This window comes from Crocuta crocuta, unplaced genomic scaffold (assembly GCF_008692635.1).
Source record: "Crocuta crocuta isolate KB4526 unplaced genomic scaffold, BGI_CrCroc_1.0 scaffold343, whole genome shotgun sequence".
Lineage (NCBI taxonomy): Eukaryota > Metazoa > Chordata > Mammalia > Carnivora > Hyaenidae > Crocuta > Crocuta crocuta.
The window spans coordinates 2,506,432-2,530,002 of NW_027532679.1; the positions used below are offsets into that span (position 1 = coordinate 2,506,432).

Below are 23,571 nucleotides of genomic sequence, written 5' to 3' on the forward strand. Positions count from 1 at the left end.
TGGTTTCAGCTCAGGTCATGATCTCATGGTTCATGGGTTCTAACCCTGTGTCAGGCTCCAAGCTGACAGCATGGAGCCTGCTTGGGATTCTCTGTCTCCCTCTCTCTGCCCCTCTCTTGCTCTCTCTCTTTCAAAATAAATAAACATTTGAAAAAACTAAAATATAATTCAGTGATGGAAACCAGATTTAACCCGTAATATACAAAAGTGCTTTGTTTTCGAAGAGAGGGATTCTTCTCCAACACATGTGTTCCTAGAGTCCTTTTCATCTAGAATCTTGCCAGTCATCAGGTCCATTTCTCCAGTGTCAGTTCTTTCCAGTCCTCTTCACACACTGCTGCAGCCATACTGGTTTTTTAGTCCTCAGAACATACCCTGCTCTCTCTCTCTCTTAATACACAGGCCTCTTCCTAATTCAGGTCTTTGCATTTGGTGGACTCCCTGAAGAGCCTGCTGCCCACACATTCATTTGGTTTCAACCTAAATGTCACCTCTTACCCAGCAGCAGCTTGTAACCAACCCCACTAAGGCGACACCGTTCCCCACACTGCCCACATCCTCCAGGTATCTCTTTCACGTTGGCTTTCAACCAGAGGTGGTATTGCCTCTCAGGAGACATTTATAGTTGTCACAGCTAGAGGGGCCCATCTGTCTCCTCCAGTGCATAGAGGACAGAGATGCTGCTAAATATCTTACAATGCACAGGACAGCCTCCACAACGAAGGGTTATCAGGCCCAAAATGCCACAACTGAGGAGCTCCGCTCCCACCATATTCTTTTTCTCCTCTGCATTAGAATCAATGATTTGAGAGTCTCTTCCCTACAAAGCTGGAGTTCCTCAAGAACTGCATTTCAAGGTTGTTCTCTGCTCTACCCCTGATGTTTAGAGGAGTGCTGGGCACACTTGACTTTCAAAACTTGCCCTACTTGCCCTTGTTCTGGGAGCCTGCAGCAAGTTGAACATGCTAGGCTCCAACTAACAGATGAGCCTAAGAGAGCAACAAGTCATTTTCAAAATAAAAGCGAAAATCTCTTTTATTAATGAGCGTACATACAAATGAAACTAGTCCCAAAGAGTCCCTCGTACTTTCATGTACTCCCAACATTATCTTCACAGCCCTTAGTGAAACAACATTTCTGCTACTTCTTAAAGATGTGCAAAATTTCCCAAGTTTAAATATCTTACACCAGTGTCCTAAACCAAACTGTCAAGTCAGTTTGTAGAAAATGGAACCTCAATTGTCCCCAAGCAGTGAAAACAAGTCAATATATTCTATAAGATGGATATATGCACAGAAAAGAATTTAATATTAACTAAATACTTCCCCCTCCTACCTGCTCACCTATTCACCCTCAGTTATTGGCAATTTTTTCTACAGTACAAAGTTAGCTGAATTACCCTATATCAACTTTTCAAAAGGAAACATTATTCCTTCCAATAAAGTACCATATAACAAAAGACATATGAATGCAACACCATTGAAATTATTTACTGAGCACTAAATCTAAATCTTCTATTATTACAAAATCAACCAAAAAAAACAAAAACAAAAACAAAAACAACAGCAAAAAAACTGTTTGCATTTCTATAGTGTTTTTAACTTTTCAAAGACCTCTCGTGAGTAACATGGCATGGAATTACTGCTATATACTGACATAATTATAGGAAATATTATGCCTGATTGATTAAAAAATGTAGGCATCAAGAAACATTCGCCCTAATGGCATCCAGTGTTTCTGTTAAGAGTTAAGAATAGAACTCAGGTCCTAGTCCTAATTCTGTGTACCACCTTCTTTCCCACACATCTTCACATCGTTTCACAGAATGTGACTGGATATGGCAGTAGTCCTTGTATTCATGGGGTTCAAGCAAGTTTTGGAAATGCTGGAGTAACAAAGTTAACCAGATTCTCAGAAATTTTAATGTGCCATCATAAATCTTCAGGAAGGGTAAAGAGAGCAGAGCTGTTATAAATTCCAAGTCCCAATCACAAAGCAGGTAGCAAATGTGTGTCTGGGCAGAAAAGCCGAGGACTAGGGGCTGAGGGGATGTAGCACCATATAATAGGGCCCTGACTATAGAATTCAGCTCAATATTTCAAGGTCTTTCCAGAGAAACTACAAATCCAGGCTTTCATCTGAATTCTCCATGTTTATGCATGTTGTCTTGAATTTGAAAGAAAAACACTGTAGTTTAAACAAAACTTCTTAGGCCAGGTCAGATCTTGGCTGCACTTGGAAAACCCAAGGTAACATGTTTAACAATATTATTTGCCGATAAAACTTTTATTCAGAGGTCATGTTAATTTCCTAGAACTCTGCAGAACCATGTCAAGGATGTTGCCTTTAGAAATAAACATCTTGCCTTACTCAACCACTATAGTTTATCTCTAAACCCCAAGAAGGAGTTGTTTCAGGGTTTACTCAGATTGAAATTAACATCCAACCTTGTTAACTGTTCATGTAGAAATGCCTGTGGATATTAAAAAGTCCTTATTTTTAGCCTTTGTTTTACTCTCTTGGAAAAAAACAAAAATTTCACTGAATTGTCAAAAAAAAAAAAGGAATAGTATTGGAATTGATTTGCTATTAAAAAAGAAACCCTCATCCTTCCAAAACAATTTTAAAAATCACAGTAATTTGGTGACAATTTAGATTTTGACTGAAACTTGGTAACATTCTCTAATAACACTATTATATTTGCAAAGTAACTTTTCTAAAGCAAAAAGCCTTTTAGCCTTCTCTCTTTTTTTCTTCTATTTATTTCTACCCTGCTTCATTCTAAAAATTAGTTCAGAGAGTATGACAATTGTGTGCACAAATGCTTGGAACTATGGAACATATGTAGCAGAAATAGCATGTAATAAATCAACTGATTTTCTTGCCCAGGTATCTTCTTAGTTCCCTCACTACCCTAGTTTCTTCTAACTGCTAAAATACCCACATTGGTTCTAGTGAAAGCCTTAATATCACATATTTCCAGAGCTATGAGAAATTGGATTTACCCACAATGGCAAAATAACGTTCACTTCTATTTCCCCATAGGGGAAATGAAAGCCTGTGTACCCCCATGATTTGAAAGCTTTGGGGAACCTAAGAACTATAACATTTGGAGTTCTCTGCTCTTCTTGACAGCTTTGGTGACCAAGGTAGTAGTTCCTCTCCTGTCTTACCAGTGAGAATTCTTGATGGATATATGGTTCATAGGGTCCAAAGAGAATATACAATCCTAAAGTATTCATTTCATGTTTGAGAGAAAGCTCTGCAATGACCAGAAATATTGTACCAGTTATAGTATTAAAAAATGGACTATATGACCAGTGAGGTTGACTGTACACAGATGAACCAAATTCAGTCTACCCATCATAACTGACATATTGGAATATCATTTGAAATTGACAGAAAATTCATTCTAGAGCTTAAGAGAACCCTGACATGGTGATATCTTGTCACTGTCTTCTGCAGTCAAGGGCATAAACCCTTAGAGGGCCACTGGGTCTTAATCCATGACGTAAAGATTGTCCTCGATAATGTAGATATTGTCTTCTGCTCGCATACCCATTTCAGATGCACTTTGCAAAGCTCCAGTCTGAGGGTCACTCAACGAAACCAAGCTATGGAAAGAAAAACATGAGTAAATGAAAAGCAGACCACTTGTAAAGTATGGCGAGCACATTTGTTTACGTGCAGGCAAGACTGAGTATTTGCAAGTTCCAGAGCCCCATTCACACAGCCTATGAAATGAAAAGGAGATCCAGGATTGTGAATATTAAGTTGAAGGAGAGTCTGTTTAGTATGTAGGTAGAAAACCTAAGTATTCTCCTTCAGGAGACTCATGTTAATAGAATACAAAAATTGAAAATCTAAGAAGACTGGTATCAGACATCAAATTGAAGTCCTAAATCAAGAAGCATATTCTCAAGGGTAACTAAGAAATGGTTTTCTGCTGTTTTTCTGACTGTGAATCGTACCTTCCAGAGAGCATTATTAAATCTATCTAGTGGCCTATCTTGTGCGTTTAGGATAAACACAGAATACTAAATATATCAGAATATATTGGATATAGTAAAAGAGTATTGCTTCACATAAACATGGGCTAGATCATGGTGCAGAAATCTTATTGTCTTAATGATTTGAAAATTTGAAAGCCATGGGTTAGACAACTTTCATAACATACAGTCATGCTGTAAGTGTACAGAAAGGTCATGTATGCAGTTTTGATATAGCTGCTGTTTTATAATTTGTAGAGAGTAAAGGAGAGCTAGGAATAATGTATGGCATTCTAAGAGAAATGGATTTTGAATCAAACACCTTGCTTAAAGCCCAAGTTCTACCAAGTGAAGCAAGCTACTTGGATTTGGAAGGAAGTAGTGGCTTCCTACTATTACAACTATTCCAGCAGATGACACCAAAGTATGGATGCAGGAAAAGGGGGATTTAAGTTTTAAATGGGCAGTAGGATGGGTTTATGAAAACTGTAAATTCCAATGTTTATGAGGCCAGATAGCTCATGTAAATGAGCAGACCAGGCTGGGGATGGAACAGCAGGGGAAAGCCTGAACTGGGTAGAACTAGAGGCACCTGCCTCACCACAGTGCCTTTGCACTTCTTCAGCCTGGAGCTCTCTTTTTCCAGATCTCTGCAGAGCGGTCATCTGTTCCTTCGGGGCTCACTCGGATAGCCTATTACCTTGTTCCGTATTTCCAGTGGAATTTGTCTAGAAGCACTACAAGGTCCCTGTTTATTTGCTGATGTGTTTTCTGTCTGCTCTGTTCATCTCTTTGAAATATAGTAGACATTCAATAAACATTCAATAAACAAAGCACTGAATGAAATCAAGAACAAACCAAATAACTTACTCAAATGTTCTATCAAACAACATTTGTGATTTAGTTCTCTTGCTCTAAGAGGTTAAGATTGGGATACTCCCTCTCTAGCAGTTCTGGAACAATTCCAGAGGTATACAGAACTAGAAATTGTGGATAACAACAGTGGTGTTCATTAAACTAGATTTTTCAGGGTATAAAATGAATAGTTTAGGGGAAAAGAGAAGAAGGACAGGGAGAAATTTTTCTTTACTTTTAGTAGAGTAGAAACATCAAAAGATATTGACACAAACACTTTCAAACTTACTTTAGTTCTTTCGGCTTGTTTCTTATGCATAAATATTCTAAATTGGAGAAGAGTTGAAGAGAAAATTACAAACATTGATCTTTTTTCAAACAAGTATATTATTTCTGTTATTACTTTACTATGAACAAAACCTGTACAGAGCTAGAGCCTGAAAAAATAAATTTAGAAGAAAAGAATGTTTAAAAAAAAAAGAAAAAATCAAAACCCAGACTGGATGCTTTCTTAGTTACTCAGGCAACTCCTTTTGAATCAATAAGACCCAAAGTTCTTATATAAAGTATTTCATTTTCATAATGACTTAGTGTATTCATCCACATGCCTTAGCTTACTTTAATGCAATTATTAATAAATAAATTTCATTAAAAATAAATGACTGTGGCTTTCATAGATGTAAGGCTACACACACACACACACCACACACCACACACCACACACCCTGAACATAACAGCTGGATGACTACCTTTTGAAATCCTTTCCTCTATCCCTAGCCCTGAAATCAGTTTCCCTCCCAATGTTTCATTTCCCTCTCCTGTTAAATGGGTGTTGTAAAATTCAACAATATCATCACTCATGGGGACAAAAATTAGTTCCTGGAGGGAGTGGAAGAGGAGTGAACAAGTCATATATATTACAATGGTTTGTTGCCTTCTAAATCCCAAGCCTGCCCAAAAATTCTCATTTCTTAAGATTTAATTTCACCTCTGGAGAATTTAATTTGCATCTTTATAGGCCAATAATTGTTTTAAAAAAGAACAGTTCAGGAAACAGAAATTTAGGGATGTCTGGGTGGCTTCATGGGTTGGACGTCTGATTCTTGATTTTGGCTCAGTTCATGATCCCAGGGTTGTGGGATCAAATCTCATGAAGCCTGCACACAGGGCTCCACATTGAGTAAGGAGCCTGCTTAAGATTCTCTCTCTCTCCCTCTGCCCATCTCCCCCACTCATGCTCTCTCTCTCTCCCTCTCTCTCTCTTTCCTCTTACCCTTTCTGAAGAAGAAGAAGAAGAAGAAGAAGAAGAAGAAGAAGAAGAAGAAAAACAAATTTATGGCAATCACAATCACGTGGTGTGTAGAGCTACTTGAACTCAGGCAGTTTGGTTCTAGAATCCTTGATCCTTTTTCCCTTAGGCACAATCCTGGAATGACTTACTTTTGGTAATCAGGACAACCAACACAGTGAGCAATACCACAGCAGTAATGCAGAATCCAATGTAGAGTCCCTTACTGGTGGTCATCCATGGATTTTCTGCTAGCAACACCTGCTAAGGAAACATCGGTGGATCAGAAAAGCATCTTGTTAGAGTTATGAGGAGAAAGCATTCCTTAAAATAATGTACTTGGACCCATTTCTTCTTCTTCTTCTTCTTCTTCTTCTTCTTCTTCTTCTTCTTCTTCTTCTTCTTCTTCCTCTTCCTCTTCCTCCTCCTCTTCTTCCTCCTCCTCCTCCTCTTCCTCTTCCTCTTCTTCTTCTTTTTGACCCATTCTCTTTATTGGCCCTTGACTATTTCTGGCTCATGAGGGGTAAGACTAAGTGATCTTAACATCCAAAAACACAACTACCATTAACATTTTTCATTATCAGCTCTTCTAAGAATTTTATCTTCCTAGTGTTTTTCTTGACAGAAACAATTCTTATATTCAATATATGCTACCGCATCCCCACGTGCATGTGTGCTGTTGTAAGAGCTGTTTTTCTCACTTAACAGTCAATAGTAACTGTCTTCCCATGTCAGCAAATGCACTGCATTGACTACATTCTTAACGGCAATGTGTGGTCATGCTTAATTGACTAAGTAATTAACCCCTTACTATTGAACATTTAAGTTGTTTATAGTATTTTCATGACTATAAACAGCAGCAATGAACATCTTTTCTCATACATCTTCATGTATTTGTTCAATTCTCTCCTTAAAATACAGTCCAGAAAGCTGACCCACTGGGTCAAAATACATGCTGCATGCTTTCAAGATACCCAGGATACCCCTTAACATCCTCAGAGTCAAGACACAAAAAGCCCATGATTTCACTACTGCCTGTTGTGACTTGCTAATAAATCACTTCTATTTGCTACTAAACACAACTGTCCTACAGATAACTGAGATCAGGAACAATCTCACCATTCAGAATGTTTTATTCAGTTTTGTTTTTAATCCAGCAGTAGGCCTGGCCATATAAACATAGAATAATCATTTACCTGTGGCAGCTCCACCTTTACTGTTAGAGACCGGCTCTGGCTGGGTCCAGGGGTCCCTGAAGGAGGGACGATGTCGGTGAGGGAAGGAGTGAGACAGCCACAAGATTCTTTCTGGTCACCAGGCAGGCGTCTCTGCTCTGACTGGGGCTCAACTTTATTTTATAATTAAGTGTTTGGGGGACGGCACAGAAGCCTTAGACAATGATTTCTGATGACAAACTTCTTTGATATGTAAGAATTTCCCAGAACATAGATTTGTAGAAGACCCATGCATAACCTTTATCAATAGTGATTGAGGTAGGTGCTTTAGATGCTTATCCTAGGGGGAAGGAAGGTATCTTTAGCACACAAGACAATGTTTTTAGCATAAAAAAGGGTGAAGTTAGTTCTTTGTGGGCAGGAGTCAATAGCTTGTTTGTTTAAGGAGAAGTATCAAGATAAACAAGTCTTTCAGGAAACACAATGTTTGCTCCCATAATCACAAAAGAAAAAGTTCCTCAATAGGTTCCTTCACAGGGTGCAATAAGCATATTTAAGGCCAAAATAAGTCACTCCAAATACTGATCACAAATGCCTTGGGGCGGGGGCTGGTGTTCCAAGCAGAAACAATTGGGTGGGGGTGGATATCTGTCCTTAACTCTAAATTAAGCTCCTTGTCTCAAGGCCAGACTCAATTGTAACTCTTATGTTCTTAGCCACCTTTATTATGTAAGTCTTGGATCTGCAAGGCCCATAGGAAGAGCCTTTTGACAATCATCCACAATGCTTTCATCTGAAATCTCAAAGGCAGGAATATGCTTTTCCTTATGAGCACTCTGTGTGGGGAATATTGGTCTGATCTGGAATATCAGATGGTCAATATCTGGCCTGGTCAATATCAGCAGGCTCATTTCCAACATGAGCCAGTAGTAGCAGAAGAAGATACCAGTTTTCGTTTCTCATGGCAGGAGCTGTGCAAACGCTGCCATTTCCTCACTGTGACTGTCATCCAGCAAGGCCAGTGTGGCTCCCAACACTTTAGCAAGTATATACAAATTCAACCCACATCCATCAGATCAATCAATGCCCATGCTACATAACTTGTTAAAAAACTTCAATATCACTCCTATATAGTGTTCTCATTGTCACTGATGTATACAACATGAAGCCGTTTGACCCCACGCTAAATAATCCCACTGTGCCTGAGCTTGAGTTTTTCTTATTATGACCCCTGTTGTCATTTCTCAGTACTTGGGACCGGAAGGACTACTTTCATACCTCAAACTCTTTCAGTTTGCTGTTTCTGAGAGTTATTTGCACATACTAAAAGAAAATATTTCTCAAAGAGGAACCAAAAGAAAAGGTCCTATTGATAAACTTGTCTAACTTATTTACAAAGTTGAGACTTTGACGAGCATCATGAGTATCTAGGGCCCCTTAGATTTTTCCCGAGCTCACTGTAGAAAAGTGTAAGGAAATCACAAATGTGTGTAAGATGTTAATACCTTAATAAGTCTTCATATGGGGAGGTTTATGTATGGAAAAACTCCATAGTGGCCTCAAAATTTCTATAAAGAATGGCAATTGGATTAGAAAAGAATATGAGGGAGGATATGCTTAAGCAAGCACACTTTCACTGATATATTTTTGTCTCAGGTGACCTCCACTTCACGATTCAAAGCATGTTATTTCCCTAATGATAATTAAAGTCTTCCTTGGTCTATTATGTTAACTCACTCTTCTTAAAATAGATCATTCTTTCTTCTTAACTTTTGGCCAGGAGAAAGTCTGTGGTGTGCATTTGTGTGTTTATGTATGTGTACACAGAATGTAATACCATTTAGGAGGCAAATTCTCACAAACTGGCCCACCCATATGAACTTTTCAAATTAATTAAAGTATCCCTATTTAAGAGTCAAATTTTTTTCTTCCTTTTCTTTTTTACACTAACTAGAAAGAATCAATCTATAAGCCAATCTTACAGAAATAATCTCTAAATGTAACTTTCTTCCAGGGAGACATGCAAGTGAATCTGGCTAATAAAGTAGGAAGAAATATGCTTACAGTTTGATTGCTATGCCAAAGGCCATCTGAAGATAGTGTCACAGTGATATTCCCATCTGCTCAACAAGAAAGAAAATTAATTATAATTACAAAAAATATTGAATTTTCATTGTAGACACTAAATATATTCACATTGCATTCTGGTGGTGAATGATGCTGCAGACATTGCAAAAGTCATATCAAGTTACTAACACGTATTAATTTATCCTATAAGGTTGTGCGTCTTAACCATTTTGTTATGGACCCTTCAAAAATGGATGCTTTTTGTCTTCTTTATGGAAAAAAATGCATGTACACACAAAATTTCACCTACAGTTTTAGGGGACTCACAGAGGCCCATTCTTGGAAGCAAGTTAAGAATAACACTTAATGGTAGGCAATCGATATTCTTATGTCAGCTAACAACTGGCATATAGGCCATGAGTACCCAAAGGCCATATGCATATCCAAAGATCAGAACCACTCTATTCTGAATGTACATTACATTGTTTTTATTCAGAATGTGAGTTAAATGTACTAAGATATCTAAAATAAATGGCATACAACTCTTACATTATATGCCAATGTGCTCCTACTTTGATCCAGAAGTATTTTATAAAATACCTGTTACATCAGCTGTAAAACTAATATATCTTATACTGCTGATATCCTGTATAAAAGGATATTATTCCCTAAAGTTTAGAGCTTTAAATCTTAATAGAGTTTTGAAATATCTATTTTGTAATATAGACAGAACTATAAGCTATAATAGTATCCATCTCATAAAGTTGCTAATTAGATGATGCATGTAAAGGACTTAACAGCATATTAGATAAATTTTAGCTATGATGAATTAATATGTTACAATAGAAGGAGCAGTAGGGAGTCACTGTGCAATGTGCTTTCCAAACATCATGTCCTTCGATCAGCATTAACATCGAGTGAGGAAAGCAACATCTTGCCCATGGGCATGCAGCTAATAACTGGCAGTTGAACTGGGAGCTGGCTGTCTCTAAAGGAGAATTCTATGGCCTCCCTAAGCTGGCAATGGCAATAAATAAGGCCTGTCTTAAAAGAACTAAGTGAGATAACATACGACAGTTTCCTGGCACATACATCCGTCTAAGGTGGGTGGTGGGCCATATGAGCACCAAAATCCCTTCCAGACCTAACATTCTTTGCTTCTGTGAGACTTCAGCCCACTGCAGGCTGACTTGGGCACTGTGAGGACTTGGCTCGAGAACCTCAGGTACACTGCCAAGATGGCAACAATCACATAAGTCATAGGGGACACACCTGCTCCAATGTCTGTTTCACTCTGGAAAGCTCTGCCTTGACCAGGGTTTAGTGACATGATTTTTAGAAAATGATTCCCTATTCCTACGTTCTTCCTACTTAAACCCTAAAAGCGTGGGGTGCAGCTGCTCCTACTGCTGCTACCTTGTGTTTCTATTTATTTTCACTTTGGTTTTGTGCCCGGAAACTGTTCACACTAAGGATTCCACTTTCAAAACCAAATGTAGCCATTATCTAATCCCAACTGAATAGGTCCCTCTGTGAATCTCACTGCAGCTCCATTTTAAATTAACCAGCTTCCAGGAATGATTGGCAAAAGGTAAGCCAAAGGCAGGGGTGCGGCAGCGGCTACAGACTGGCAACTCCTGAGCACAATGAGTCATACACATAAGGGAGGAGTCTTGCAAGACTTGACCTTGTTTGGACTCAGCACATGCATTAAGCACAGATATGCCAACTCTACATTGCAAAGGGGCTTTGCATGTGGCACTCGCCCAAATTATCACTATGGGTAACAGAACTAACTAGGAAAAATGAAAGAACTCAAATCACCTTTCTCTACCACAGGAAGACAGGTGAATCTTACATTTCAAAAAAGCAGAGATTATAAGAGACTTGCGCAGAATAGGGACAGTAGGGAAAAAGCGGGAAAGTAAAGAGACAAACTTAGCAGGATATGCCTCTTGGCATATGTCCTCAGCCAATCTCAAAGGTCCATTTGCAAGATTCACAGGGCAGCAGGGGAGCTTTCTATATATGCTTAGGCCTAGGTGTTAGATAAAGCATAAACATGGTTGACCAGTTTGGTCTGGATACCAGAGGGCTGGATTTAATTGTTTTAAGGCTCTGGCCCAAGGGAGCAAGCCCGCTAATAAGTCTGGAGTCAAGACTGATTGATTTGATTAAGAAAAATAGTGAAATGCATGTGGATGTTCCCAACTCACACTAGCCACCTCTGCCAGTCAGGTAGGTATATGGATTCTGGGCATTCTAAGTAAGAGTCAGAGTTCTGATTGTACATATTACTTACCACTTTTTAACTATGTCTTAAGATCTTCACAGGCATTCTACAAGACAATTGGTATTCCATCCCCATACCATTCACAAATGGTAAAAACAGATTCTAAGCAGGTAAGACTTGTTTTCTAAAAAATTTTTTTGTTTTTTTATTTATTTTTGAGACAGAGAGAGAAAGAGCATGAGTGGGGGAGGGGTAGAGAAAGAGGAAGACACAGACTCTGAAATAGTCTCCTGGCTCTGAAGTGTCAGCACAGAACCCTATGCGAGGCTCAAACCCACAAACCTTGAGATCATGACCTGAGCTGAAGTCGGATGCGTAACTAAATGAGCCACTCAGGCGCACCAGTAAGGCTTGTGTTCAAATCACATAGCTGACTGGAGGGACCAGCATCAGCATTCAGGTCAGATCTGTCTTATTCTGAAATATATGCTTTTAACAATGTGTCCGTGATTATCAAAATTTGAATACTCTCAGATGCTTAGGGGAAAAAATCAAGTTACCTGTTGGGCAAGAGTACAATGGTGAATTGGTCGGCTGTGTTGTGCTCGTTTCCTGTGGTGCAGTAGGCTGGGTTTCTGCTGTCTGCACCGGAGAAGATGAAGTAGCTATTGAAATGAAAAGAACAGAACTGTGCTCTATTTGTAGAAGAAAATTCCCAGCCCCCAAAAAGTTAAAAACACAACTAAAATCAAGAATCATTATCAACTTCCCACAGCACTTTCATGCAGCCATTCCCTGAAGGAGCCATTCCCTGAAGGCATGCCTCTCACCCACTCACTGCTAGTCCTTTCAACCCCCTCTTGGAAATTTGATCACAGATAGCCTTGAGGCATTGTACTGCTATCTAGGCATACCATTATCATGAATAAACCTGATCTAGATCATCGCCTGGATAGTTCATCAATATATAGGGATATTTCATACTTTTTCTACTCCTAGGATACCCCTAAATGTCCAAAAGCCTACAACAGCACCTTATATAAGACATCCAATTAAGCTTTTATTCATACAACTGACATTGCACTTTCATGGGAACAGGGTCTGGGAGTCTGTCCTAATTTGCCCTTTCCCCTTCACAACACCGCCATCTAGGTTTCCTGGCTTATTCAAGTTCCCAGTTATCCATCCACACATCAGCACAGAATGCACCCTCAGAATGTTTAATTCCTTGAGGTCTCTTCAAGGTGACAACATTGTCCAATGTCTGAACCTTGGTGATGATTAACAAGCAACACATTAAAGCAACATTAAAACCAACATTCTTGGCAGACCTTGACCTGGCTCCTTGTGCAATTACATTCTGGTCACTCCTTTCATAAGACTGATTTCCTGTGTTCTCTGACTCATCTTAGGTTTCACACCAAGAGCTTCACTAAACATTTTCCAGTACAGTGCTAGGTCTCCCTTTCCTTTCTAAAGACACTTCTTTCTTTTCTATCAGATATCTCACCTTACATGCAGCATTGATCACTTTCCTCTTTGTGCATGTTATTAAATATTTTGAATATTTTATTTTTATATACCTTCCTCTTAGAGCACCACAAATTTTGGAGCAAGTTAATAGTGCCGGCTGGACAAAGAATTCCCAACCTGGGCTTTTCTTGCCTTTTGTTGGTCTTTCTGTTTTTCCTTCCCCACAGTGATCTCCACAGTTCAACTTTACCCTTTCTTGTGTTTTGAACTATTTTCCTGCTTCTCTTAAATGGTCAAATCTATAATAGCATGTAGTTCTGTTGAAGAACTAAGAACACGAGAATATAAGAAACTCAGGTGATCAGAATCTTTAATCAACTTGGATCTTTTCAAAAGACCTCTTGGGCTTAACTTTTCTCCAAGTTTGCATCTTAGCAGGCATCTTTCTTTTCTCCCCTGTTTCTGTAACCTTACATCCAACTATTTCATGAATTTTTTAGGCAGCTAGTATATACAAGAGGCATTGAGCACAAGAAGAGAGTGGATATAAGGATAAGTGTCCCCATGTGCTCCAATGTGCACCTCCTTCCTGTTCAACTCAACTCAAACTCTTAAGAAAATCATCAAGACAAGGATAAGGCTCAATCAATACTATCCCTAAGGAGGTCATATAAACCAACACTTTTCTTCTCAACCTTTGCTTTAAACATGCATGTTCACCAAACCAAGTCCACTAATCCATCCACATTTGCAGGCACAAACTAAATATTCTGAAGCTAAATCAATATTGAGAAAGCCAACAGATTCTCTTATGTGTTCAGCTGCCTCAAACAAAGCTGTTTTTCTTACAAACTTTTATGGATCTAAAATCCTAGTTTTAACCTAAAGCTCTCTCTTCCAGACTCAGCTTTAAGCCCAATACTTCAGATCCCTCCTGATTAAATATACATATGGTTCAATAGGAGTCGAGGGAAATCAATGTGTTCCCTCAGATTTTTCTGGCTAAAAGGTTGTGACATCTCTGTTATTCCTCAGAAGCCAGTGCTACCCCAAGGGGTCAAAGAGTTTTGGAGGATTTAAGAATCGCCACTGAAAGTTATCTATTTAATCCTAGAGATAGAAGGTTTGAACCTAAACTTGTCCTCAGAATGGAAGCTATTTCTCTACCTTTAAATCAAATTATTTTCCATTTGTATTAAATCTAAACTCTTATTTAGCAGAAGTTTGAAGTATTAACCACGTGGCCTGAATGGGAAAAAAAAAAGTATAAGTTCTAAATCCCGGAAATCTTTAAATCTGATGTTCACTTTTTCATAAGTATAAATAGTATCTTTTGCCATTTCCATGCTACATAAATAAATTAAAAGATGCTAGAAGCAAAACTGTGTAAGTAGATTGACTTCCCAGAGATGACAAGGTAATCATTCAAAGGATTTTTCAGTGAGGATGTCAGATCGGGACAAATTCATCCAAATATAAGCTCGTACTCATGGTAGAAGGCACAATCTAGTAGTTAAAAGCACAAATGCAAAATTCAAATTAATGGAGAATGAATCCTGATTCAAGTACTTTCTATCTATATACCTTTCCACAATGAACTTCAACTCTGTGCCTTAGTTCTCACAACTATTAAACGGAATTGAATCATACCCAGAGTGCAGAGAGGTTGTCATAAGTATTATATTAAGTAATATAATACTTGTAAAGCAATTAACATGGGTCCTATAACTTAGAAGACACAGTATATGTTAATTTCACTGAAATCGTATCCTCAAGTGGAGGTCCAGCTTCAGAATGTACTAACTGCTCCTTGTAAGGGCAGAATCTCATTAACCTGACCCCTGTTCTCTGGAATTCCCTATTTTTTCCTTACAAACTGTGCCCAACTGGGGCAAATCCACTCCATCCTCACTAGATGTTTAAGATCAATGGTCTGGCTTTGGGCAGGGGGTGGGGGTGGGGTGGGTGCAGAGTTGCTAATAATGAATGCATTAGAGAATCTGACCAAAAACTGTGAGTCTCCTTTCTCTAAAAATGATTATATATAAAAAGGTGCATATAATTTGGGACAGGGGTTCACAGACCCTATGAAGCCCACATTTGGAACCCAGGTAAGAACACTTAGCCTAGATTGTACTTCTGCTTTAACACAATGCCCTATATGGTCTACATCTTCTCATTAGAAGACCTCAGGGCTCAAGGAACACATTTGTTTACCTGGCTTGAGGTTCTGCGTGGGTGCTGGCATTGAAGAAGTAGAGGTAAAGACCCTAGGTGACGTTGGAACACTGGTGAACTCAGCTGGAGTTAGAAATGAATATGAAAGCAAGGATTAGTCAAGCAGCAGGAAACAAGAGTCTTGTTCTGGGCCCATGTACCAATACAACCAATGGAAGACTGTCCCCAGGCAGAATTAGGCACAAGTTTTCCCTGAACTCAGAGTTCTTGTCATTGGTCCACTAGAATCTGTGACAGAGAAGGGCTTGAAGACATACTTGCAAAAAGGAAACAGCTTCATTAAAAGGTATATATTTGGTGAGGTTCAGAGATGAAAAATGACACCTGGGATTTGCACTGAAGCACTTTGAGATCAGTCATGCATATCAGATTTATGTATCTTCATAAACATCTGTGAGTTAAGGAAAATGTCTAGAGCCTGGAGCTGTCTTTACCATCTCAGTGGTGAATGACTAAGCCATCCATAGAAATTCCCAGGCCCAGAATGCTTACCAAATAAATAGCATTCAGTTCAGTCACTCTTGACAATACCATGCCAATAGAGGACCTGCAACCTAAATGAAGGCTAACTCACACCATTAGCATATTAGCTAGATAAATCACACAGATGATTTATACATTTGGTTAGAAGGTAAACTAGACATTTTACGGTTCCTCTCCACCTAAGAGATAGTAACAATAGCTAATAACATAGACTCTTTCTGGAGTCAGAAGTAGAGTAGGATTCCAAACTACTTAGTGAAGGTATCAGAACCACCCAGGGAGAAACGAAACCAGAATTAAGCCCCAACAAGGACTGAATCAAGAATGTAAACTTCTGATCTCACAAGGTACTGTTTTTCTCCACAAGAAGTTTCTTTAAATTTCAACTTAACTAACTACAAAAGAAAACCCATGTCACTTATATAGGGGACAATTGGTTTGAAAACTCTTCTGAAAGATCTAATTATTTTATACTCTTAAGAGGAAAAACTTTTTTCAACAAATATTTGTGAATGTCTATTATATGCGAATCATTAGTCTAAAGTAGACATCAGCAAACTTTCTGGTAAGAGCCAGATAGTAAATACTTCAGTCTTTGAGCACCCTATAGTCTCAGACACAGTTGCAGAATTCTGTCAGTGGGAAGGCAGCCATAGACAATATATATCAAATGGGTATGGCTGCTCTAATAAAAATTTATAAAAACAATGGGCCTGTTTTGTAATCTGATCTAGCTCTGGAGCTATAGTTTACCGACTCTGATCTAAGTTGTAGTCATAGTGTTTCAAAAAGAGCACAATCAAATCCCTTCTTTCCAGTTAAAACCAAGTATGCAAAAAATCTGATCAAAGGAGAGTAAGGGAAGCAATAAAGAGGAGATAGCTTAATCGAATTGTCCAAAGAACTTGATTTCTTCAGTGGTAAATATTTTTCCACATGCAGAATCTAGGAAACTGTAACTATAGATGCTGGTGGGGGTGGAGGGGAAGTCCTAACAGAAGCTTGAAGAGTAATTTCAGCCTATGAAAAATGTAAGACCAACTTAAGCAAAGAGTTAGTTATTGGAGGCAGAGTCACCTTGGCTCAGTTACGAACCCTTTTCCTACTTGACAGGGCACTGCCCTTGTAAATGCCCACCTATTAAAGAATTTTGAAGTGCTTTAAAAGTGTCCTACTAATTTCTAGCTATATCAGTTCTTCACATTCAACCAAACCATAAAAAATTTCACAAATACAAAAAAGTTATACTCATCATCTCTTCTCAATACGCTGTCTCCTCACTTCTGTCTAAAGCACATTACAGTCGCCAGCTTACTTGAGCTTCCCTAAATTGCTTTCCAGATGTAGTTTCCTCAGAGTCAGCTATTTTCTCCATCAGAATTGACCTTATCCCACTTGCCTTCACAAAAGAAACAGGCCGTGTCCAAAAGTTAGTAGATTGCAAAATCAAGTTCCTCTTAATTTAAGAGAAAAAGAGACAGAGACAGAAAGACACAGAGAGTTTATTAAGACCACAGGTATTGGGTTCTATTGTCAATGAGTTTAGTGGAAGGAAATTCATTAGGAAAGAACACCAGAAACCAGGGAATCCTGAAGAATCCACTCCATTTATCCAGTGGTAAAGAAAATGACGATGTTCACATCAAGACAGATTTTTGGATTTCATGAAATTATTTTTTTAACCTAATATTTTTAAGAGACAGAGAATGAGCAGGGGAGGGGCAGAGAGAGAGGGAGACACAGAATCTGAAGCAGACTCCAGGCTCCGAGCTGTCAGCTCAGAGCCCTATGCGGGGCTTGAACTCATGAACCATGAGATCATGACCTCAGTCGAAGTCAGATGCTTAACTGATTGAGCCACTCAGGGGCTCAGGATTTCATGAAATTCTTCAAAGCAACTGGTGAATAGTTATTGGTATATAAATGTTTTAATATTGCAATAAGGCCACTTTCATTTTTAAAGAAGCAGTTTTGCAATGTGATGTGAAATACGCTACAAAAATTCCCAGGCAAGGCAGAAGGAAGGAATGGAGCTATATATCCCTTTACAAAAAGAATTGCAACAAGATTGAGTTGACAATTGTTATAGCTGGGTGCTACTACTAAGATAAGACCTTATATCATATTACCTACTTTATATGTTTGAAATGCTCCAAAATACTTTTTAAAATGTTAAAGACATTTAGGACCTCTTCTAAAACATAACCTCAGAGAAAAAAAAGGCAGTTCTTTAAGTTGAATAAATTCAGCTTAATAAAAATGTACACTATATTCCACAGTGAAACAGTGAATGCCTTTTCATGAACGAACTAGCATTTTTTGAAGCACTGCTTCAGAGTTTATTTATTTTTGAGTGACAGAGAGACAGAGGATGAGCAGGGGAGGGACAGAGAGAGAAGGAGATATGGAATATGAAGCGGGCTCCAAGCTCTGAGCTGTCATTACAGAGCCTGATGTGGGGCTCAAACTGGGGGCAAGATCATGACCAAGGCCAAAGTCAGATGCTTAACCAACTGAGCCACCCAGGCGCCTCTTTGAAGCACTGCTGTAAGAAATAGTTTGCTAACTGGGAAGATCCTGTAGCCTATCATCTTGAATCAAGATTGGCCTAACACTTCATTTTATATAAATTAAAGTTATTCTATTTTCCAACAGTTGCTGAAGAACAAGATAGGAAGAACCTCCTCTTTCTCTATTAAAGGAAAAAGACACTACCAAACAGTCAACATCTCAGTTAACCCACATCAAGTGATCAGAGGAAGGAGAATAGGCTCACCTGGCTTTATCTCCAATAACAGGGTGAGTTTCATATCATTGAACCACCCCCTGTGTTCAACACGGCAACAGGAGAGACCACGGTCCATCTGAGCCACATTCTCTATGGTCAAGGACACATTCCCTTTTAAAAGACTCCCATTTAGCTTATAACGCGGGTGCTTCTGAAAGGTTACGTGGGATCCATTAGTCCAGATAATTTCATCTGAGCATTGGGACACAGGACATGCCCCTCTGCCCCAGCACATGGTGGTGACTCCATTAGCTGTCGAGTAAGTGCAGGAGAGAGTGGCAGACTGACTCACCACTCCATTCATTTGTACATAAGAAACTACAGCATCTGTAAATAAAGAGAAAGAGAGCATGAGGCCTCAATATTTGAGTTTTATATTTATTTTCACTTTTTTCTTTTTATACAGTTTATCTCATTTGTAATCATATGAATGTGTCTCTTCAATTTAAAAAATTTATAAGCATTTTTATGTCAACATATTCTTAAAAGCATTACTTATTTGATATTTGTAGATAAGATATAATTAAAGCTTTTTTTTTTACAGTATTTAGGACTATGTTCTAACAGGACTACCTAAGAGAGAAATTACCAGGAGTATTTTAACTCTCTTGAGGAACATTGCCAAATTTATTTCCAAAAGGTTTGAACCAAATGACACTCCAGTAATACATGAGTATGTATTTCATCCTGTGTTTGACAGGTATATGCTTATTAAATAGGTAATACATACATGTGGCTTTTCCACTGTCCCAGATTCAATCACTATCTCAACTGAAATATGTTTGAAAAATTCTATTGCATTTAAAGTTTTAATTTTTATCGCAGCTTTTTAAACTGGTATTGCAAGTGATGTCCCCTCACAACACCTCTCTAATGAGTAAAGGAGAGCTCAGGACACCTGCATACTTTAGTCCATTAAGTGTCTGACTCTTGATTTCGGCTCAGGTCATGATCTTGCAGTTTTTGAGTTGAGGCCCCATGTTAGGGTCTGCACTTGATAGTGTGGAGCCTTCTTGGGATTCTCTCTTATCTCTCTGCCCCTGCCCCTACCTGCTCCCTCTCTCTTTCTCTCTCTCAAAATAAATAGACACTAAAAAAATAAAAGCGGAACTAATGTTTTGTTTAAAGTATTATTGGCTGAGGTGCCTGGATGGCTCAGTCTGTTAAGCGTCTGACTCTTGATTTCCGCTCAAGTCATGATCTTGCAGTTGGTGAGTTCAAGTCCCACATGGGGCTCCATACAGACAGCATGAAGTCTGCTTGGGATTTGCTCTCTCCCTCTTTCTCTACCCCACCCCCATGACCTCTCTCTCTCAAAATAAATAAACATTTTAAAAAGAAACCAATTTTTAGAAAATGGGTTTCTAATAATTCTAGGAAGAGCTGAGGTTTACCATGAGCTTTAGGATCAGTCTAAAAAATTCCAATAGGGGCTCCTTCTCATAAGTTGATATAAGCCCCACAACTGAGCGAGGCCCACTTCCTCTGTGAAAACAGAGAATTGGAAAACACTCAATCAAGTATTAAATTATGCCACTTAAAAAACAAAAACAAGAAGTGTCTCCTGAGGCAATGGCATAAAAACCCTACAGTGCCAAATGCAGTCAAGGTGGCCATGAAAAGAAATCTGAAATTCACCAACCAATCACATTTAGAATTTGGGCTATTACCTTGGGAAATGCTCCAGGAATAAAATGTTCATGGTTACATAAAATAAGAAAAAGTCTTTTTCACTGAATTCTTAAAATATTTAGTTTTGCCTAATATCATTTTATATAATTACAAATATAATATATGCTAATTATAAATATCAAGTTATACAAGTTATAATAAGAATCCCCCATAATCTGACTTCTGGAGATTATTGTTTTTAAAATTTATGCATATGCTTATTCCTAACTTTGCTCTCTACCTCATGGAAGGTTTTGAAATAAAGTGTTTTTATTTACTTATCATTTTTTATTTTTTAAAATGTTTTATTTTGAGAGAGAGTGCACATACATGCATGCAGAGAGATGGAGAGAGAGAATCCCAAGCAGACTCTGGAAATCTGACATGGTGCTCAATCTCACGAACCCTGAGATTAAGATCTGTGCAGAAATCAAGAGTTGGCCACTCAACTAACTGAGCCATCAGAGCGCGCCTATACATTGATTTTACATACAGTTATATCACTACATTCTCTTATCAATTATAAACATGCTTTTTTCAATTCTAATTTAAAAGGAATACTCTAGATACTTCATGATTAAGCATAATCATGTCCTCAAACACTATTTAGCATTTTTTTTAACTTTTGAAGGGTGCTTTCATTCTTTTTTTTTTTTAAATATAATTCATTGTCAGGTTGGCTAACATACAGTATATACAGTGTCCTCTTTGATTTTGGGGGTAGATTCCCCATTGCTCACATACAGCACTCAGGGCTCATCTCAACAAGCACCCTCCTCAATGCCCATCACCCATTTCCCCCTCTCCTCTGCCCCCCCACTATCCTTTCCTTTGTTCTTTATATTTAAGAGTCTTTTAAAAGAAATAGTTGCACAGCATTTTTAAAAAATGAAATGACGCAGGATGGCTCGATGGAGGATTGGTTCCCTTTCCATCTTATCTCAGCTTCTTCACCCATCCCCTCCTGCTCATGGCAACACTGTCACTATATCCTTCATACACTTTAATCATGTATGCTGACACTACTCACCCCTTTTATTGTTTAAACACAAATGACAAGATATGATCCACAGTTCTGCATTGGGTCTGGTTCACTTACACATGGATGTTGTGATTCATAGCATTTAAGCAATTTCTTTTGAATAAGATTTAGCCTGGTTCTTTGCTCACTAACTGACCCATTGCCTTCACCAAAGCCTAGGTACACCCATCTTCCTACACAACACTCACACATCTCCTACACTTCCCAGTCCCCAGGGCTTCCAGACCCTGGCCCATCTATTCACTTACCTGTCAGAAGTAGTATGGGGCTGAAGACGGCTACCCAAGGTTGCATGATGATATCGACCTGAAGGAAAGAGAAAGCAGACTGGTAGGTGTGCCCCTCACCAGATGGTCTTGGAACAAGTCTTAATTCTCAGATTGCAACTTCTTCTTTCACGTTGACTAAGTGAATCACATGAGCCTGCTCTGTCAGTGAGGAGAGATCATGCACAACAGCTTCATGTGTCAGTTATCTCCAGGGTGACTGAGCATCCTGCAACCTTCCAAAGACAGGCAAACTGTCCTCAGAGCAGCCCTTGTTTCCCAGCTCCTTCCCCACAGAGTCCAAACCAACTCCTGATGCTGACACAGGGGGTACAGGGGCAAACAGGAGGGAAACCAGTGGCAGGCTCAGTGAGGGGAACATCACAGCAAAGACTGGTCTTCACTTACCCTTGGTCTCTGAGATGAGTCAACTGGCCCTTTAATGAGTGCAGAGAACTTCCTGCTCTGTGTCTACAATGATCAGTCAACAGCCTTAGTTATACTGTCAGGTTTACCAGTAGCAAGAATGAATCAAGAATGTAAATCGCTGTGCCTGACCATGTTACGGGAAGCAATGACTCAGACATCTCACTGAGTGATGTCAGGAGAATGTGTCAGGAAGCAGATTCTGGACCAGACTTGAGTTTAGATCCCAGCTCTGTCACTTGTGAAACTGGGTATCTCTGTGAATTCCTGAGATCTTCCAAGCCTTGACTTCCTCATTTGTAAAGTAGCACTAAAAATACTTGTTCTGTCTCCCTCAAAGGATTGTTATAATGAGCAAAAACAATGTGGGAGACCTTTGAAAATGAAATGTAAATATGCATTAATGCTAACCAAGATTTTCAAGAAACTTACTATGTGGCGGGCTCTATGCCAAACACCCACATGCACTTAATCCTCACAGATCTCCTTAGACAGGTCCTGACATTAACCTCATTCATAGAAGAGGAAACTGAGGCTTGTAGATGTTAAGTGAGCCGAGGTGCCAGAGAAGGTCTTCTGACTTTTGCATTTAATCATTCAGCCATACAAGTATATGTAAGGCTTCCCAGTCCTCTGGTCTAAAGACTCAGTAACTTCCTCCCAGGAAGGTAATGATGTTCCATTTCTAAGCTACTTGCAGCCCATCATAGGTTTCATGGAGACATGAAGACGGTGGCAATGGGTCCTGTGCTGCCTGGGAATGTGAACTCCTGACTCCAACAGTCTCTGCACCTGGAAAAAAGACCTAAAGCCTAATACTACAAACTCGTGGCCTGGAGACTATATTTGGCCCACAGAAGTGTTTTGTAACAATGGTGATTACAATTTACTTCTTGGGCCACCTGGCTGGCTCAGTCAATAGAGCATGTAACTCTTGATCTTGGGGTTGTGAGCTCAAGCCCCACATTGGTGTAGAGATTACTTCAAAAAATAATATTTAAAAAATTCATTTTTTGAACTATTGGGACCTCATCAAGATTAAAAGCTTCTGCACAGCAAAGGAAACAATCCATAAAACTAATAGGCAACCAATGGAAGGGGAAAAGATAGTTGCAAATGANGATTCAAGATGCTGGTGAGGATGTAAAGAAATGGGCACCCTCCTACCCTGTTGGTGGGAATGTAAATGGGTGCAGCCCCTCTGGAAAACAGTGTGGAGGTTCCTCAAAAAATTAACAATAGAACTCCCCTAGGACCCAGCAATAGCACTGCTAGNAAAAGAAAATTCTCTCCTCTCTCCCTCCTTCCCTCCCTCTTTCCTTTCTCACTTTGTTCCTTTCCTGTAAAATATAAAACTCCAATGAATTTCACCTTTCCAAATGACATGATAAAAGTTGTTTTAAAAATTGACTTAAAAAATAAAAAAGAAATTATTTGAACCAGAAAAAAAATGCATTTTTAATTAATGGCTACCATTTAGAAATCTAGAGAGCCCATGTGAGAACTCAGTTTTTCAGTTTTGTTACGAAATACAATTAGATGGTCAGCAATGGCCTTTACCACCCAGTCTCCTTAG

The 23,571-nt window shown here is 38.9% G+C and overlaps 1 protein-coding gene across 3 annotated transcripts; it reads right to left on the bottom strand.

The window, feature by feature from the left end:
* Positions 1-1,005: 1,005 nt before the first annotated feature.
* On the bottom strand, positions 1,006-22,024 carry HAVCR1 (hepatitis A virus cellular receptor 1). Of its 3 annotated transcripts, XM_077780750.1 has the most exons (9): positions 21,978-22,024; positions 21,552-21,609; positions 18,579-18,917; positions 15,299-15,382; positions 12,169-12,273; positions 9,373-9,428; positions 6,286-6,397; positions 5,134-5,170; positions 1,006-3,614 (listed from the first exon to the last, which is right to left on the bottom strand). In XM_077780750.1, exons 2-9 carry the CDS (start codon positions 21,595-21,597, stop codon positions 3,500-3,502), a joined length of 894 nt encoding a protein of 297 aa, XP_077636876.1. In that variant the 5' UTR covers positions 21,598-21,609; positions 21,978-22,024; the 3' UTR covers positions 1,006-3,499. The 3 variants fall into 3 exon arrangements, with proteins under 3 accessions (XP_077636876.1, XP_077636877.1, XP_077636878.1); XM_077780751.1 differs by lacking the exon at positions 21,978-22,024 and having other exon boundaries at positions 6,286-6,394; positions 21,552-21,907; XM_077780752.1 differs by lacking the exons at positions 15,299-15,382; positions 21,978-22,024 and having other exon boundaries at positions 21,552-21,906.
* Between the last annotated feature and the right edge of the window lie 1,547 nt (positions 22,025-23,571).

Excerpts from the sequence above, each read along its gene's own strand:
- HAVCR1 (XM_077780750.1), bottom strand. The coding sequence starts at position 21,597 with ATGCAACCTTGGGTAGCCGTCTTCAGCCCCATACTACTTCTGACAG. Across the intron at positions 18,918-21,551 it reads CCCCATACTACTTCTGACAG|ATGCTGTAGTTTCTTATGTA; the intron begins GTAAGTGAATAG and ends CTTTATTTACAG. Across the intron at positions 9,429-12,168 it reads ATTGTACTCTTGCCCAACAG|ATGGGAATATCACTGTGACA; the intron begins GTAACTTGATTT and ends CTTGTTGAGCAG.